The sequence below is a fragment of the Phoca vitulina genome, unplaced genomic scaffold, assembly GCF_004348235.1.
Source record: "Phoca vitulina isolate PV1807 unplaced genomic scaffold, GSC_HSeal_1.0 scaffold13, whole genome shotgun sequence".
In the NCBI taxonomy this organism is placed as follows: domain Eukaryota; kingdom Metazoa; phylum Chordata; class Mammalia; order Carnivora; family Phocidae; genus Phoca; species Phoca vitulina.
In genome coordinates, this window is record NW_022589716.1 from 15,516,185 (window position 1) to 15,534,910 (window position 18,726).

At 52.5% G+C, this 18,726-nt stretch overlaps 2 protein-coding genes across 6 annotated transcripts in view; both read right to left on the bottom strand.

Annotated features, from left to right (window-relative positions):
• ACOX2 (acyl-CoA oxidase 2) overlaps positions 1 to 1,366 on the bottom strand; it is a 33,745-nt gene extending 32,379 nt beyond the window's left edge. Inside the window, exons 1-2 of the mRNA XM_032411630.1 lie at positions 1,273 to 1,366; positions 526 to 1,183 (exon numbers count right to left, since the gene is read on the bottom strand). The gene's annotated coding sequence lies outside the window, so the exon portion shown is untranslated. The remainder of the gene's footprint in view (positions 1 to 525; positions 1,184 to 1,272) is intronic.
• Positions 1,367 to 5,111: 3,745 nt separating this feature from the next.
• The window catches only part of FAM107A (family with sequence similarity 107 member A), a 51,064-nt gene continuing 37,449 nt past the window's right edge, over positions 5,112 to 18,726 (bottom strand). For 3 of the 5 annotated variants that reach the window (XM_032411632.1, XM_032411637.1, XM_032411633.1), the window contains 3 exons: positions 9,481 to 9,655; positions 7,648 to 7,804; positions 5,112 to 7,128 (listed from right to left, as the gene is read on the bottom strand). In XM_032411632.1, the coding sequence (XP_032267523.1) occupies positions 7,021 to 7,128; positions 7,648 to 7,804; positions 9,481 to 9,655 (440 nt within the window). In that variant the 3' untranslated portion in view covers positions 5,112 to 7,020. Of the gene's footprint in view, positions 7,129 to 7,647; positions 7,805 to 9,480; positions 9,656 to 15,736; positions 16,013 to 16,378; positions 16,560 to 18,726 lie in introns of those variants that run through there. The other 2 variants (XM_032411634.1, XM_032411635.1) reach the window with 2 other exon arrangements.

An 18,726-nucleotide genomic window follows, 5' to 3' on the forward strand; every position in this document is an offset into this window, starting at 1 on the left:
CTCACACCTCCCTCCCCATGTCCCCATGGTAGCATCATGCCTTAAAAATCTTAAAAAAATTTAAAAAAATTTAATTATTTAAGTAATCTCTGCACCCAAAGTGGGGCTCAAACTCATGACCCCGAGATCAAGAGTCACATGCTCTTCTGACTGAGCCAGCCAGGCACCCTGCCAGATATTTTATGTTCGTTAACACTGTCCTCAGGGCGCCTGGGTGGCTCAGTTGTTGGGCGTCTGCCTTCGGCTCGGGTCGTGATCCCAGCGTCCTGGGATCGAGCCCCGCATCGGGCTCCCTGCTCGGCGGGAAGCCTGCTTCTCCCTCCTCCACTCCCCCTGCTTGTGTTCCCTCTCTCGCTCTCTCTCTCTCTGTCAAATAAATAAGTAAAATCTTTAAAAAAATAAAACAAAACAACAACAACAAAAAACACTGTCCTCTCAGCTACGCATGAGGCTGGCACTATTGGAACCCTCAGTTAACAGACGAGAAACTCAGAGATGTTAAATAATTTGTCGGAGGATACCTACCTGGCAAGTGGCAGAGTTGGACCCCCGCCACCCCGCCTCCCAATCTGAAGTCTGACTTTGTAGCCTGGACTCCTCATAGTCATGCTGGGCCACCTGTCAGGATCTCCTTAAAAGGGAGAGTGAGAGAGAGAGAGAGAGAGAGAGAGAGAAGGAAATTCCATCCTTTGAAATGAGCTAGGCCACAGGGCCAGGCATACAGTAGATGCTCAATGCATATTTCTCTCCTTCTTGCTCCTTCCCGGAATGTCTTGGGCCAAGGGCAGGCATGTGAACCCTGGTATCCCACTGGCCGCTGTCTTTTCTTAAAGTGGTGAGTGGGATGGGCCTCGATTCTTGTCCCTGGGGCCCAGTCTGGCAGATTGGTGCGGGCTGGGCCACCTGCTGTCGGGGAAGAAGGAAGGAGGAAGGCCACAGGGCCTCCGCAAGCTTGCAGGATGTTTCTGGCGACAGATGGGAAAACTCCGAATGTGGGTGCTTTGCAAAACAATCCCTGCAGGCTCCACCAGCAAATGCTGCGAGGACAAATGTGCTGGCTCCAGTCAGGCAGACGTGGGTTTGCATCTCGCTTCCACCACCTGCTGATTGTGTGCCTTTGGGAAGTGGCTTGGCCTCTCTAAACTTTGGATTCTTCACCCATAAAATGGAGGTAACGCCAGTCCTGGGGGATTCAATGAGGGAATTCATGGGAAGTATGAATAGCCCAGTCCCTGGAGCAGATGCCAAATATTAAAGTATAGATACCATTACCTGGTCACAGATGTGGAAAATGTGGTCCAGCAAGTCTTCCAGGCTTCTGACAAGTAGTGATTGTCCGGGCGCCTGGGTGGCTCAGTCGTTAAGCGTCTGCCTTCGGCTCAGGTCATGATCCCGGGGTCCTGGGATCGAGCCCCGCGTCGGGCTCCCTGCTCAGTGGGGAGCCTGCTTCTCCCTCACCCTCTCCCCCTGCCTGTGTTCCCTCTCTTGCTGTGTCTCTCTCTGTTGGATAAATAAATAAAATCTTAAAAAAACAAAAAACAAGTAACGATTGTCAGAGCTGGGGCTTGAATACAGGTCTGGGCACAGGATTAACTATCTTTATGGGGCAAGCCTAAAGTCAGCCTTGCAGTGGGGGATGCACATCTTAGGTCAGGCTCCCAAAGGGGTGAGCTTTAGTGCCCTGGTCCCATGTGAAGCCCCTCCCTAGGAGGGGGGAGCTCCAGCTCACTTAGCTATTGCTAGGCAGCCCAGGGGAGTTGATAGGGTCCTTCACTGGGAAATCCTGCTCATCTCTCTAGGAGTCCTTTCTGAGAAGTAGATGGGCACTCAGTGTCCTCTCTAGGTGAGCGCCTGCCCATCATCAACTCAGATAATCGTCTGGTGGCTGAGATGAGGGCAAGTGGCCACGGGGAGGTATGGATTCTGTTCTTGTGAGGCCCAGCAAAAGGGGCATTTGTGAGGCAGGGCCCTGGTGGGAGCCGGGTGGCTGGGGGTTGGCAGGTCTGGGGGTGGGGGCAGTAAAACACCAGATTGTTTAGGTTACTGCTCGGCTAAAGGTCCAGTCCTGCAAGGGGCAGGAATCCCACTTTGATGGCTAGTTTGGGGGGGCGGGTGCATAACGTTCCTAACCCCAGAACTCCCATCAGTCTGTATTGGCTGGAGTCTATTTTTATGGGTGGAGGCCAGATCCCTCAAGTTCAGACAGACAATGAGAAGGTTAAATAGGTCATCTAATCTCATGGCAAAGGGTCAGAATGGCACAGGGCCCTCCTGAGCCCTTCCTAGAGCAAGGACTCGCTGTTGTGGAGAAAATGTGTGCTTTGCAGACAGACGGCTCTGTGGGAATCTCGTCTTTCCCCAAGCATTGTTTTGTGACTTCAGGCAAGTCTTTTAATTTACCTAAACGTTGGTTAGTCTGCAAAATAGTGAGAATGACATCGAGTTGTCATGGGTGGTGATGTTGCTGGACTTCCATAAAAGCAGTGATCATAACTGACACCCGCTCACAACTTTTGGAACACCTGGGTTGGCCTTGGCAAAGGGAAGCAGAATCAGCCAGGGTCCCTGCCCTCACAGAGCTTGGCATTTGTACCATCCCTAGTGGGATGAGGCTGCCCTGCAAAAGCTCCTGGGTTCTGAGGGCTCCCCTGGGCTACATATACAGAATCAGGGAGGGAGGGTCCCTTTGCCTCCTGAGGTCTTCTGTCTGTCTCCCAGGTGCGTATTTAGGGCCCGTCTGCCATTGAAGAGGGTTCTCCCCAAATCCAGACTAGGACTTGTGGTCTGGCAGGTGTGAGGGGCAGGGGGTGCTCAATGAGAATGGGCTTGCTGCTCTTGGTTCCCCATGTAGGGCAGAGTCTGATGTCAGGGCTCCTTTCCTTCTGCAGGGTCCCCAGGACTCGGCGATGACCCGACCTCTGCCCTCAGGGATGTTCTAACTCCCTGGATGCGCACAGGGTGGCATTGAGGAGCCACACAGTTTCAATGTTGGTCTTGTAGGCGCAAATGCCGGTTGGGCCCAGGTGTACTGACAATAGCCCAAGAGGCCGGAGGAAAGCTTCTGGACCAGACTGATATCTCTGGGCCCCGGGGGAAATTGTGGAGGAAGGAGGGAGGTAGGCGATGGTGGTGGGAGGGGCCGAACCTGGGGGAAGATTGGGGGTGCTGCAGCCGGAGAAGGGCTTTCTCACTTATTCGTTCATTCAACAAACATGAATTGAGCACCTGCTCTGTGCCTGGAGTCCCATGTGCTATTTGGCCACTGCCTTTTCTCAAAGCTGGATTCTTGCGCCTGGGTCCCAGTCTGCCAGAGGTTCGCCCAGGCCAGGCCACCTGCTGGCAGGGAAGGAGCAGGGAGGACGGCCAGTTGGGATTCAGCAGGAAACGAGACAGACAGACATCTCTGCCCTCATGGAGCGGACATTATCGCTAAGGGAGACACACAAGGTAAACAAGTAAGATACGTGTTTGATGGTGGCAAATGGTGAGACAGAGAAGCAAGGGATAGGAAGTGTGTAGGAGATGCTGGGATTCAGATGGGTTGACCACGGAGGGCCTCATTTAGAAAGAGCATAGGAAAAACACCTGGAGAATGTGGGGGGAGAGGCCTGTATGCTTCTCTGAGGGAAGAAGATGAAAAGGCACCTTGTGGGACGTGGGGTGTGAGGAGGCCAGGCCGGCAGCCAGAGCTGTGTGAGTGAGGAGGCGGGCAGGAGGCAGAAGGCCAGAGATGAAGAGGGAGCGGCACAGGCGGGGCCCTCGGGGTGGCGGGAAGGCCGCTACGGGGAGGGGGGGGCAAGGGAGGGCTCCGGGCAGAGGAGTGGCAAGACCTGCCTTCGATGTTCACAGGCTCATTTTGGCTGCTCTCTTGAGAATAGGCTGTAGGGGGCAGGGCAGAAGCAGGGAGACCACGGAGGAGGAGGCCTCGGCAATCATCAAGACGTTTTGTTTCCCACTGTGCCGTCAGCACACGGCATGCTTCCTGGCACCGAGCAGGCCCTCAGCACATCCGTACTGAATGATGTGTGAATCAAGGATGCCCAAACACCAGTTCTCAGACTGGTGCGTGGGCTATGTGGAGAAGATGCAGAAAAACAGATCTTAGGCATTGCTGCCGGGGATCCGAATCCAAATGGTTTCTTTCTTTCTTCCTTCCTTTTTTTTTTTTTAACTAATTAATTAATTATTTTTAAGATTTATTTATTTATTTGCGAGAGGGCGTGTGTGTGCGTGCGAGTGTGCAAGGGGTAGGGGAGGGGCAGAGGGAGAGAGAATCCTCAAGCAGACTCCCGACTGAGTGTGGAGCCCAATGTGGGGCTCGATCCCATGACCCTGAGATCATAACCTGAGCTGAAATCAAAAGTCAGATGATGCTTAAGCGACTGAGCCACCAGGGCGCCCCTCCAATTGGTTTCTAATGGGAAAGAGGAATCTGGATGTTCAGTACAGTCTGCTGGTAATTCTAGGCATTGGGGCTGGCCTTCTGTGTCAGGAATACTCTGGCTGCAAGTAACAGAGACTGACCAACAGTGGCTTAAACAAAGAGGGTTTTCTTTTTATTTACAAGAATTCTGGATGATGGCTACTGGCATTGGGCTTGGTCAAATGATGACAGGGACAGTGCTCTGAGATTCTCTTGGCCTTTTCCTCATGTTAGCAAGATAATTGTTGTGGCTCCGGGCATCACATCCTTCATCAAGGCAGGAAGAATGGAGGGGCAGGGAGGTGTTACCCACATCTGCCTCTTTCATCAGAAAAGCATAAACTTTCCCAGAAGCCCCTGTAGACTTTCTCTTAAATTTCACTGGCCATACCTGGTCACATTCCCCCCCACCAAGCTGCAAAGGAGGCTGGAACCGTGGGAATTGGGATTTACAGCCTCCACAGTGGGAGGCAGCTAGAGAGAAGGGGAGTGCACGCGGGTGGCTGCCACAGCTCCACCGGACGATGTGGAGTGTCATCTCCATGGCTTGCCGCCTCCATGGAGCAGCTCTGGGGACCACTGAGTGCAATCTCAGCCATCCTCTCTGAGGGGCCTCCTCCATCCTGGATGCTCTGTCTTGCTTCTTTTTGTATGTCGGAACAACACATAGACTGAGGGGGGAGACTTCTTTGGAGGAAATGGTGGTCTTTATTTGGGGATTGTGCTTTAGGATTGCGCTCACCTGGCAGACATCTAAAATAGCATTACCACATTCTCACCAAGACACGTTCAAGAGCCTTTTAGAGCCTGATTTACACACACACACACACACGCGCGTGCGCATGCACACACACGCGCACACACGCAGACAGTATGTCTATTTACACTGGCAGGCACCCCACCTCGGAAAAGGGCACGTCTTTGGTCATCCTCAAACCACTTAGTTAGGAGTTAAGACCAGGATGACCCCTTTCCTCCTGAACATCCCACTTTGGGTCCAAGAATAAAATAGCATCCCAGCAGTAGCTTTTTCTGGCAGTTTTGGTGGTGGTGGGGGGGGCGGTGTAAGGAAATGCTTTTCTAGAACTTCCCTATCACCTTAAATGATGGGTTTGCAAAACCAGAGGCAGGGATTTTATTCTTCACGGGGTGGGGGCAGGGAGAAGAAACCGGCCTGGTTTATTCTCTAAATCTTTAACAGTGGGCTAGAAGCAAAATGTTGAAACATGTGGTCGCATGTGGGGAGGGATTTTTGAGGAAGAATGAGTGAATTCATTGGAGCTGGCTCAGGTGGTGGAAACCAAGCAGGGAGTGGGTGCAGGGGCTGGAAATGGGGACTCAAAGGAGCCTGTCTATCAGGGTAGTGGTGGGGTCTTCAAACCACTGTTCGTATTTCCAGAAGCCCACCGGAAATCACTATATATTTGTTCTCCATAGGTTTCAGGAAAAGGTAAAAAATATATATATATATTTTTGGCCAGAATTGCATCAGAATGGTGGGGTAAGAAAATGCAGGTTGGCAACGATATACCTCTCCAGTGACAATGGCAATTACATAACCAACATAATTTGCTGGGCAAATGTCTTTCCAGGCCTGGGGGCCCTGGAATGGGGTGGATAATGGAGAGCCTTTGGGGCCACAGAGGCAGGGTGGGGAACCCCCAGGGCAGAGGTTCATGGCAGTTGGGGGGCAGAGGTGGCTTCAGGGATGATGTTTCCAGTATTTACTGTCCCTGGCTGCTTACAGTGTGGTCCTCAGACCAGCAGCCCAGGAGCTGGTTAGAAATGCAGAATCTCAGCCCCCACCCCAGATCTACTGAATCAGAAGCGGTCCTCTAACAAGATCCCCAGTGATTTGTAGGCACAATCAAGTTTGAGAAGCACTGTTCTGGACTTCTGGGAGCAGGAAGGCTGCAGTCCTCATTAGATGTGGTTGCCAGGCCCAGACAGGGAGGCTGTGGAGAGGAGCAAGCAAAAGCGTGGGTGTGGGGGAAGCGGGCAAACTCCAAGAAGCTGTCCTTGTTAGTACTCTTGCAGCCTGGCAGGATGTGAGCCCCGAGGCCGCCTTGTGAGCTGCCCCGCCCTTCCTCCCCGAGCGGCACTTGAACCATAGTCCCCTCCGCTGGCTTTCAGAGCAGGTGTTCAGAGATGCCCTGCTTAGCCGCCAGGAAAACCACAGCCGGGGAAGTTTTCTGAGAGCAGGGAGCTGGGCTGTCCAGAGAAGCAGGGCCCCGTGGGGCCTGGGCAAAAGGGAGGGCTGGTCAGGCCAAAGAGGGGCCTTTCTCGCCTTCCCAATTCTGCCAGAAAAATCTCAGCAGAGCTCAGAAGCTCCTTCAGGGAGAGGTACCTTGGGAACATTTTCTCGGCAGCAGCTTCGGTGAGTGCTCAGAGGGAAAAGCCTGGGAGCTTAGGGGCCTCCCAGCTTCTTGGTGGGTGGGAAGGAGGGCCCAGGCCCTCTGGGGCATTTTCACAAGAGCAAGCATGAACATCACAGATGTCCCCGGCTGGGGGCCCAGGGCTGCCAGATGCAGAAGGGCTGGAGGAGGGCGTGGGGGCCAGGGGTGGGCTGCTCAGGCTGGAGCTTCAACGACCCCGCTCTACAGTGCTCTCTCTTCACTGGTTAGCGTGGCGATTCTCCGCAGGTTTTCCCTGACTTTGATAAATTCGGGGGCATGGTCCTCTTCCTTTTCTGGTGGTTTTTCCAGCTAACGGAGAGAAGAAGCAGAGGTGTAAAGTGGGTTGGGGGGTGGAATTCCTATTCCCCAAACCACAGTATTTGCACCAGGGATCCTCTCTGGGGAAACAGAACTGGGGATCAGCTTTGCCACCAGGCTGGTAGCTGGGGTGACAGAGCATGAGACTAAGTTTTCCCGGTGAAGCCTGGTGCAAATCGCTAGCTTCGGCTGGGCCTCAGGTTCCTCGTCTCTAAAATGGGAACGCCACCTGGCTCGCGGGGCAGTAGTGAGAATGAAATCAGGATCAGCATGCAATAGATTGGGCTGATAAGGGAACTGAGGTTCAGAGAGGGGAGGCCACCGGCTCAAAGTCGCACAGCAGAGTGAGTGGCAGAGTGAGGACTTGGGCCGGTGGTGGACTGCTGGTCGAGTCCTCGTTTTGTGTCATCTCCTCCCTCTTGCCAGCCGCGGCCACACGCAGGCTCCTGCCCCGGGGCCGGGAGACAGTCCCGGAGGAGGCTGGGGCCAGGGCTGGGCGCTCCCACCCACCTGGTTCAGCCTCTGCTGCCGTCTCAGCAGCTCCTGCTCAAAGGGGCACTGCAGCCGCTTGGCCTCTAGCTCTTCCTTCTTCTTCTTGATGAGCTGGTTCCGCCTGCGGTGCTCTAGGACACGCTGCAGCTCCGGCTTGCTGTCCACGCCCAGGCCCCTGGGTGGGGGGAGCCGTCAGGAGACCCCAACTTCCCCCACCCCAGCCTCAGGGCCGCACCCTGTAGTGACACCAACCTAAGGCCTTGTGTTGTACAGCCCCCTGGCAGCCCTGGGAAGGGGTCGCATTCCTGACCCCTTATACGGAGGCTCCTAGGACTTAAGACACCAGCCCAAGTCACAGCTGCGAAGGGGCTGAGTGAGGAGCATTTGTACCCAGGCTGTCTGATGGCAGAGACCAGATTTTATGTCATTTCTGGTTATGTGCCCAGGAGAAGTTTCTAGAGGTGGGATTGCTGGGTCAGGCTCTTTTAAAAGATTTTGGATACATATTTCCATCTGCCCCTTAGGAAAGGTTCTCCCACTTATACTCTGTATCAGTGTACAAGAGCATCTATTTCTCCCCGCCATCACCATCCAGTCTTTTTATATTTGAGAATCTGGTAGGCAAGAAATAAGATCTGGTTTTCATGTGTGTGTTCTCTGATTTTTAGTTACGTGGAACAACAGCCTTTGAGATGTGCACCAGTCATTTGCATTTCTTCTTTTATGAACTGACTATACCTATCTTTGTTCATTTTTTGTTCCATATGGATTTATAAGTGATATGTATATATTTTTTGTGGGTTTTATATTGCAAGTGTTTCCCTGATTTGTCTTTAGGCTTTTGTTTTTTCTACGGTGGTGATGTCTTTTGACATTAAAAGGGATGACACTAAAAAACGTTTGGAGAAAATGCACATGATATACTAAGCAAGAAAAAAAGAACCCACGGAAGATAGAAAATGACACCTGCTGGAAGGTCTTGCACAAAGCTGAAAATAGAACGAGTCCTAGCCCCCGCCAATACCAGAACGTGCCAGTAGAGGGAGCTTCAGGCGCGCCGCCGCCTTCCTCCTGGTGCTAGCCAGCTGGGCGGTATTTCCCAGGCCTCCTCCCCATTCCCTCCGTTACTGAGTCCCAGACCTGCCACCTCAAGCCTGTCTCTTTCATTGCACCCTGGTCTCCCTGGTCCACTCATCCTCCACCCTCTCCCCGTGATTGTAACACCCCTGCTTGAGACCCTTTCCTGGTCAACACATCTCCTCTGGCCAACCTCAAAGTCAATGCTGCAAACACCCTGAGCTACTTGTGTTTCCTGTCTCTTTGCACATGCTCTTCCCTTTGCTGGGAACATACTTGCTTCCACCAGCTGATGCCCACCCCTAGTTTGGCTGACTCCTGCCCACCCTTCAGGCTTCAGCTGAGGCATCCTCTCCTCCGTGAGGTCACCTTGGACCGCTCCCAGGTGCGTCCTCTGAGCTCCCAGGCCCATTTATACCCTCATTATAGCATGTGATTATGCATCCATCCCCACTGTGAGGGCAGGAACTGGGTCCCATTCCTTCTTGTACCCCAGGTCTGGACACAGTGCCTGGCACATAGTAGGTGCTCAGTAAATGTATGTGGAGGGCAGGCATGAGTGGGTCGCTGGGAGGGAGAGCAGGGCTCTTGGGGACCACCAGCGACTAGACCTTCACAGTTTGTGTGGGTGACTATGTGGGGTACCCTCAGCCCTCCTCAGCCTCTGGGAGACCCAGCATGACCATGGGGGCCTTCTACAAGGGGCACCTCTGCAAGGCCCAGCAGGCTTGAGGAGATGCTTGCCAGGCGGAGGCAACCGAGCTCCATTCCCACCTTCTATGGTTCATGAGCAGCTCTCGGTGCAGCTCCTGGTGGCTCCGGGAGGCCTTCACAGGGTTCAGCAGCTTCTTGGGCTTGATGAGCTCTGGGTTCCTTTCTCTGTATTCGGGCCGGGCCATCAGTCCCCCGATGTCCGCCCGCTCCCTCTGGATCTCTGAGTACATTGAGGCTGTAGAGACAGGTGGGGGTGGAGGTTGGTCAGAGCGGGGTCTACAATCTCACCCACCCCCGTGGGGCACAGATGAAGGCTTTCGATGTTAGATGGACTTTGGCCATCTGCCGCTGTACAGTCCTGGGCTGACTACCTGACCTTCTGAGCCTTGGTCTCATTTGTGAGATGGAAATAATTGAACCTGTGTACAGGGTTGTTGTAAGGATTGGAGATGCTGTCTGTAAAGTGGGGTGTGGGGGTGAAATGATACTGGGGTACAAAATATGGGTTGACACATGCATATGTTTTTGGCCTGACTTTGGAGAAAATGATATCCTTTAAAAAGAATTATGTTTGAGTTTCTGTTTTTCAGTGGGCTTTAATCAGAAAAAGAAAAGATACTTAAAAAGAGCAGTATGCATTTGTTAAATTTGGATGAACATAGTGATCAAAAGGAATCTTCACCCCGTATTGTCCAGTTTCCTTCTCCATCATTCCAAGTTCTCTGTGGAAGCATCCAGCTTTTCAGTTTCTCCAGATCAAAGAGGAGAGTATGAAATCCCAGAATGGCTATGTCTCTAATTACAAAGTGATGGTTGTCATCTGTAATGCAGATATCGGGCTTCTTGATGGCCTCACTTCCCCACAGCAGCTTGAAATTTGTCAGTTTACTTGAAATTCAGGCAGAAGGGCTCCCTCCTCTACAAGTTGGCTCTGTATTCTTACAATGCCTCAAAGCAAGCTTCTGTGTGTGTGTGTGCGTGTGTGTGTGTGTAAGACAGAGACAGAGACAGAGAAAGGAAGACTTCTTAAGAAGAAGTCTCCAGGGGATGACACAGCCTGGCCATCAGCTTCTTTTAGTAACTCAAGTGAAAACTGAGGCATTGGTTCTGTTCCCTTCATGAATCCTGCTTTTCTGAGTTTGAACCTCTACTATATACCAAGCAGCGGCATAAATAGGAGTTGTCCAAGTAAACTAGCTAGGGATGGTGGTGTGCACAAAAACCTGCAAGTAGGTAGTAGCTCGGTGGGGTTGGGAAATGCAGGAGGAGGGGGGCGGTAGGGTGTAAATTGCAAGGTGACATGTCAGGGAATGTGGGCGTCAAAGGGGAGATTAAGTTTTGTAAATGGTGGCTCACCAGACACATGTTTGGCATTTCTATTATTACCCATTGCAGGGTGCTGTTTGGAGGATTAAGTGAGATCACATTTGTAAAGGTGCTGTGTAAACTGGAAAAAGTGTTAATTATTACAAGATATTTTGGAAGTAGCCAGATGAAGTGTCAGAGCATAAAACATATCTGCTAATTTTTTTCCCCTTGAATTCACATTCTCAGAACTGTTTCTAAAATGATGAATTCTAATTAATTATCTTTCTTCTCTTTCTTCATAAGGCTGTTTGTTTTCAGGTTCTATCCTTCCCAACTCTTTGGTTTTTAGAGATTGTGGTAGTATTTGATAGTTAAAAATGGGCACTTGACAAAATAAACAATTGGCTGTATCAGCTCCCTCATCTTTTTTTTTTTTAAAGTAAACTCTACACCCAACGTGGGGCTTGAGCTCATGACCCCAAGATCAAGAGTCGCATGCTCTACCAACTGAGCCAGCCAGGTGCCCCTAAAAATGTGCATACTTTCTTAGTCTGGGGGCTTACGTTGTCCAGGACCAATGCATTAGAATACCCTGATTCAGACTGCAGTTTGGGGAATTTTCCCCCCTTCTGCTGCCTATTCCCATTACCAGTTCCCACCAAACCTTTATCTGAGCAATTTTCAGCTATCCTCTTTACTTCCTGAGTGCTCAGCTCTCATCCTATCCAGCCCATTATCACACCATACTTAAGTAACTGCTGCAGCTCCTTGGTTACTAATCTGCCTGTAGTCCTTTTGTGTCCCCCAACCTTCCAGAACGTCATAATTTTCATGAGTCACACCATCTTTGAAGTAACTAACTATATTGTATGTTACCAGAGCCATAAGGCAGGAAACAAATACATTGTATAACTTTAGGAAAAGGGAGGGCAGAATTAATTTGCTTAAGATATCACTACATACCCAGAATTCCCAAGTGGATTAATAGAAAAACACTTGGAACTAATGAGACAATTCAGTGGCGTGGCCAGATACAAAGTAAGTACACAAAACCAAGAGCTCCTGCATAACAGGAATGACCATTGAGGAAGTACACAATGAAATTTTTCATTCATTCTACAATATGTTTTGAGTTCCTACAATTTGCTAGGTTTCGTGGTACACACCGGATGCACAGAGGTGAACTAAGCAAACAAGGTTCCTGCTCTCACAGAGCTGACATTCTATTAGGGAGGCAGACAGTAAACATGTACACATACCAATCAAAACAAATGATTGCAAATTGCCACGAGCCCACTGAAGGAACAGGGGGCCTGGGATAGAGACTAACAGGAGGGCCCACCTTCAGCCAGGTGCACTGGGAGGGTCGCTCTGAGGAGGTGACATTTCAGATCTGAGGATTGAGAAGAAGGAGGGGAGGCTGTTTGGGGCAGAGGGAAGGAACAGCCTGTGTGACTCATGTACCTTGAACAAGCTTAGTCTGTTCAGGGAACAAAAAAGCACAGTGTGTCTGGAGTGGCGTGAGTGAGTGACGGGGAGAGTGTTTGGTGTGAGGGTGGATGGGTGGGTTCAAGTCGGGGAAAGAGCGCGTCTCATTCGATTTTTTAAAAAGGTCATTCTCTCTGGTGTGTGGGGGAAACACTGTCAGCAGGTTTTGGGAAATTTTTATAGGACTTTGGTTTCTTTGACTTTCACGGGGCACTCGCTGTCTCTCCCTCCTGTTAAATTTCAGAGGAAAAGCCTCTGATTGGCGGGGCTGAGACTCTTCACCCCATAGGTCACCAGCCAGCCCATTGGGGCCAGGCCCCACCGTGGCTGCAGGACCCTTTCCTCTGAGTCCTGCTTGGAAGAGGGGCCCTCTATGTGTGCAGCCAGTCCTGCACCCAGGTCCAACCAGTGACCAGCTCTGGCTCCAAGCCTGTTTGTTTATTTTATTTTTTAAATGAAATCAGCATGTAGTTGCGGGGTTGGTGTCTTCCTGAGCCTTGGGCGGTGAGGTGGTTCAGGCAGGGATCCTGAAGGATGTGTTGGTTCTTCCGGCCAAAACTGCAGGCTGGGAAAACCGCTGCCTTTGCCAGCTCCAGAAATGACAGGTGTGAGATCTGTGGACACGCGTGTGGGGGCCCTCCAGGGCTCAGAGAGTCACTAAGCCAGCCTTCCTGCCTTTTAGTTTAATTAAGAGCTCCCCTCCCCCGTTTAGAAGGGCCTCACACAGGTGCTGCAACCACAGGGGCTGCTCAACAAAGCCCAGATGCTAGGCCAAGAAAATCCGGGCTGCCCTTGGTGGGAGGGGGCAGGTGGGCCTCCTGAGCAGAGCTGGGGTCCAATCCCCAGCCTGCTCTGGCCAGGTCTGGCAGGCAGCTGGGGCGTCCTGAGAGATCAGAGACCCTCAGATCTGATGATGGGGGCAGAGTGTGAGGTTGCCTCTGAAAAGACAGAGATGAAGGCCCAAGGGAAGAGGTGGCAGAGAAGAGGAACAGGCCAATGGAGGGGAAAGTTAAAAGGCTAGTGAAGATCCTTCACCGTTTGTCAAAGAAATGCGGAATGAAGCTTAGGTGTATAGACACCGGAGCCCTAGGGACCTGGATTTGAATGTTGGCTCTGCCCCTTCTTAGCCTTGGGCAAGTTTACCTCTCCTCTGCAGCAGGAGTCCACAAACTAAACCTCTGGAACAAATTCAACCGCTTTGGAACACAGCCTCGCCCACTCATTACTTCCTGTCTACATGGCTGCTTTTGCGAGAACAGCAGAGTCGAAAAGGTGCAACAGCTGCCCTTGTTCAGCGTCCTTCTTCATGACGTTGCTGCCAAATGAACGAGGGGACATAGCACAGAGCTGAAGCTCAATAGAGCTACTTAGCTGGGCAGCCAAATACAGCAAGGCAGGTTGTGCACTGCACAACTGTCGGGCCTCACTCCTGTAAATTAAACTATGAGTGGAGCCCCTGGAATTGCACAGTGTGGCCACCCTATTAGCTCTTATTAACAATTACTAATAAATTCCAGTCCTAGTCTTTTCATTGGCCTGGGAGGGCAGCCTGGCCTTTGGGATTTTAAAAAGCTCCCCCAATGATTCCAATAGTCAGGCAGCTTTGTAAACCATGGAGTTATTAAAAAAAAAAAAAATCAATCTTTGCTGAGTGATTTCAGCTGCCTGATTGACCTGTTATGGTGGGCAGGTGTGGTTAAGGTCATAGTTCTTAGCCACTGGGTGACCTTGGATGGGTCTTAATCTCGAGGACCCGCCTCCTGTGTAAAATCATGATGCTGTGAAGAGGGGATGAGCTGAGAGGGGCAGGCACAGCCAGTAGGTGACAGCTAAATTGAACGTCTTCCATGACTGCAAGATGGGCAAATCTCGCCTACTCTGCAGACGGTGGGACGGCATCTTTGGGGGCAGGGTGGGGTGGGTAGTAAAAGGTCAGGGGAGAGATTGGCAGCTTCTCCCTTGGTTCTTCCCTGTTTCTGCTGATAACCCAAGGAGTCCCACAGGTCCTCCCCAGGGGCCCTGCAGACACCAGCCCCATGCCAGGCAAGGCTCAGCTGGGATCAGTAACCAGTCAGTGCTCCCAGGCTGAGCCCACCCACCGCTGGGGCATGTGTGACTGATGTTAGAGTGGTGGCTTTGAAACTGAGCAAACCACCCTGGCCGCAGGAGAGCAATGAGGAGAGACTGAAGGGAAGTGGCAGTGGTGGAGACCCAGGTCCCAGTGGATCCTGAGCTGTCTAAGGCCTTCATGTCCCCTTCATCTGCCTCTCTGCCCTGGTGGCTCTGGTTCTGTCTTTGATGGCATCAGTTATAACACATGACACACGAGCCAGTCAAGCCGCAAGGTTAAGGCAAATGTTTTGGAGGAGACAGACTGGGTTTGGAACATGGTAGGTTACTCCTTACTTGCTGTGTCACCTTGGGCAAATAGCTTCACGTCTCTGAGCCTCTGTTCAATGGGAATAATGGCCATACCTACTCGAGGGGCTGTTTAGAGGGTGAAATGATAAAATGTGCATGTCGTGGTTAGTCCAGTGCCGGGCACAGTGATGCTCACAGAAGGCAAACTTCCGTCCTTTCCTGAGGGGACCTGTGGTGAGCATTCAGCATTCGGTGAAGGCTCGCTCACCTGCTTCTGGATCTCACAGTTGCCCTGGGAGGCTGTCAGCGGTACTGTTTTATTATGCCCGTTTTGTAGATGAGAAAGCTGTGCTGGAGGTCTGGCAGCTGGAGAACTCCTAGCTCAAGGGAAATCCAGACTCACCGGGGAGCCCCAGCCCAGCCCTCGCTGCCTTGGGCTTGAGCCAGAATCCACAGGCCTGTCTGCCCAGGGGCTGGCCTTTGTTTAGGACGGGGCCAGCTGGTGGCCTTCCCTCCCCGGGTGTTGGTCAGAGTCTTCCCTGTTCTCCCTCCCTGCACCCTTGTTCCTTATTACCATTCAAGCTGCGGGTTCAGAACACACCTGGGACCTTCTTGCCTCAACACTTCAAGAGGCGGGAAGGGTAGAGGAGAAGAGAGGCTTTTTAAATAACCATTGGCAAAGGAGAGAGAGATGTTCAATGCAAATGACAAGCACAGCCTCGGCCACCGGATTTCCCAGCCCCTTCTTGCTTTTTTTCCTCCCAGTAGGGAATGTGCCCTTTTGTGTTTCACTGACCGGAGACCGAAGAACAATGTTCTTGGTGGCCCCTGCCTGGAATCAGACCTCCTTGTTCATTTGGAGGCAGCCCCCCCCCCTGCCCACCCCATGGGAAAATGGTTCAAAAGTCCTAACCATTTTGCCTTGAGTCCACCGTGACCTCCCAGCTTGTGAGGAGAAGGTCTGGGTGGGCATTCAGGGGTTTGAATCAATTCCATAGCGGAGTACGGAGCTGGACACGGAAGGCCCTTAGCCAGGCTGGTGCAGAGTGAAGGGCAAGTGGCAGCAGGCCAGGTATTCCTGCCGGCCCACCAGTGGCATGATGCCAGCCATTCTACTCGGGAATATGCCTCCAGGGGATCGATCCTGGCAGGTACTTACCACTAGCGGAGCTAAGCGCCACTCAGGATCCCAGCCCCTGGGGACGGAGCTCTTGGGGCTGCTCACAGCCGGGGGAACCAGCCAGGTTTGGCAGCAGTTCCAAAAAGTGACACACCGAACCCCTGATTTCCAGCTCTGTCCCAAGCTTGCCTCTCCTGCAAGGGGCTAGAGCCACATTCACCAGGCGGTTACCACGTTACCACGCACGTGGGCTGCCTGTGTGCGAAGCCCCTCGCAGCCAGAGCTGGGGAAGTTGGCCCCACAGACTGGGGAGGTGGCTACTGTTGGCCACCCCCTTCCACAGTGAAGGAAGGGAGGCTCTGAGGGGTCATCTAACTTCCCCAGATCACACAGCCAGTGAAGGAAGGAGCTCGAATCGGAGCGGGGAGCTCTGTCTCATGCCAAGACCTGGGTTCTCTGACTTCGGCCCTGCGGCACCCCGGCCTGTTGTCTGTCTAGTAATGAGGATTAAACCCGCTACTCTGTGTGATAAAGGACTTGGGTGGGGGACAGAGCCCAGGTCCCCCAGCTCCAACAGCTTAGATCCCCTGCCCTGGGGCTCCACAGCCCTCCGGCCCTCGCACCTCCTCCCACACGGCCCCTAGCTCCACAGCAAGGGAAACAGAAGAGAAATGGTCTTACTTCTCAGCTGCGTCTCCGGGCAGGGCAGGGAACTCAGGAGCCGCGGCTGGGTCCCTCACTCCACTGGGAAGTCCCAGGCGAGCAAGGAGGGCCGCCTCTGAAGGGCGGTTCTTACAACCCTGGGGATGGCGGGCGGCTGCAGTGTGCCAGTGAGGGAGGCAGCTCTGCATTCCTGTTTATTCTGGTATCAATAAAAAGGAACTGTTACTATAGTAACAGATATTTCACTTGGTGCGCGGCCACTTCCACAATGCGGAACACCGCGTCCAAGCCACATGCCCGAGAGGCACAAGTAAATACCTATTTGGTCCGCTTGTGGAGACGGAGAACCCTGCCAAGCTTTGTCTGAGCTGGGTGGCTCGCACAGAGGCATTTCCCTTGTTTCCAATGGGAGGGTCAGTGAGAGTGCATTCCAGAGCCTCCCCAGGGGAGGGGGAGCCGAGCATCCGGCCCCCCCCGCAGTGCCCAAGGCTTCGGGAGGAAACCGGGCTCTGAGGTGGGAAGGGAGGGCGAACAGACATGGGTTCAGTTCTTGGTCATCCACTGGGTCAGGATCTCCATACATCTTATTTACTCCACACTCTGAACTTCAAATGAACTTCAGAGAGGAGCAATGGGAGTTTGCACAGTTGAGAGTGTGAGGAAGGTAGAAGCTGGTGGGATCTGGGCCGGAGCAGGCCCTGGAGTCCGCCCAGCGGGGCTCAGGCACCAGCCCCTTTGGTGAAGGGTCTTGGTTGGCTGCAAGGCCATGAAGCCCAGGATGTACATCAACAACGAATGGGGGCATTGTGCCCTCTTTGGCCTATGTCATTAATTTGACTGACATTTGTTGAGCACCTACTGTGCTCCTGGCCCTGTTCCCAGTGCTGGAGGTAGAGTGTGAATGACAGCCTCGGGCTCAGGGAACCTGTATTCATGGGTAGCGGGGGGGTCAGACTAAAAAGGAGACAAACCAGAAACTTTGACCTGTGATGAAAGTCGGGCTGAAAGTAAGGCTGGGTGAGGTGGAGGGGAGGGGCTGAGCTCAGGAAGGGTGCACACAGAGGTGCTGACCTTTTAGGGAGGCCTGGGTGGTGAGAAGGAGTCAGCACTGTGATGTCCGTTCCCACACGAGAGCATTCCAGGGAGTGGGCAGAGCCAGTGGAAAGGCCCTGGGGTGGGAGTGAGTTTGATATGGTGGAAGAAGGCCAGTGGGGCCGGAGTGTTGGCATTAGGGGGAGGTGGGGCTTGGGGCTGATCAGGGAAGCAGGGGGCAGGTAGCGCATGGCCTGAGAGGCTTGACCAAGCCGGCCATTCTGGAGCCACTTAAATAAACCTAGAGGGTCATGAATTCTTGGGTATAAAACAATTTTCTAGAAACAACACATGTTCCTTTTTGTTCCTTCTTCCTAAATTCTGCCTCTCTTGAAGTACTTTGAATGGTATCCTCCCCAGACTTCCTGTCCTGCTGTGGCTTAATTTACTAAATTCTGGTGGTGAAAGACTGCCATTAAATTCTTGTCAAGCCACTCTTTGTTGCCACATGTTGTCTCACTGTGCAAATGGTTCTTCTGGGCATTTCCCAGGGCCCACAGCGGCTGATCTGAACCAATCCAGGTGCCCTCCAACAGCGGGGGGAAGAGGAGGGATCCTGGGGAACTGACAGCTTCCGTTCCCCACCTGGAGAAGACAGAGCCCCCTACTCCAGCTTACTCCAGGGGAGCAGACTCTGAGAGTCCCCATGCCAGCAATGACCTTCATCTCTACTTTGTATTCTCTTTATTGGAAGACTCTGATGGCAGCCCCAGAGCAACAGAGAGCCAAGGAGGGTGGGCAGGCATCCCCCAAGCTTGGGCGCCATTTTCCCCAGGCAGCTGGGACTCACTGTGTCTCTTCCATTAAAGCTCTTCTCACAGTCCAACCTGTGTACAAACCTGTCAGGCTCACCCACCACACTACCGGGCTGGGACTTTACCTTATCCTTCTTAGTATTCCTGTCCCAGGACCAAGGTGCTCAATAACTATTGTTGACTTATACACACCAAAGACATTGACACTCCTATTTATTTATTTTTCAAGATTCAGAAGTTAGTATGTATAGTACCTAGAGGACCAGTCTGGAGGCATATATACTGAACTGCTAAAGTGGACTTGGGTGGGGGACAGAGCCTGGGTCCCCCAGCTCCAACAGCTCAGCTCCCCTGCCCCAGGGCTCCACGGCCCTCCGGCCCTCGCACCTCCTCCCACACGGCCCCTAGCTCCACAGCAAGGGAAACAGAAGAGAAATGGTCTTACTTCTCAGCTGCATCTCCGGGCACCAGCCCCTTTGGTGAAGGGTCTTGGTTGGCTGCAAGGCCATGAAGATCAAT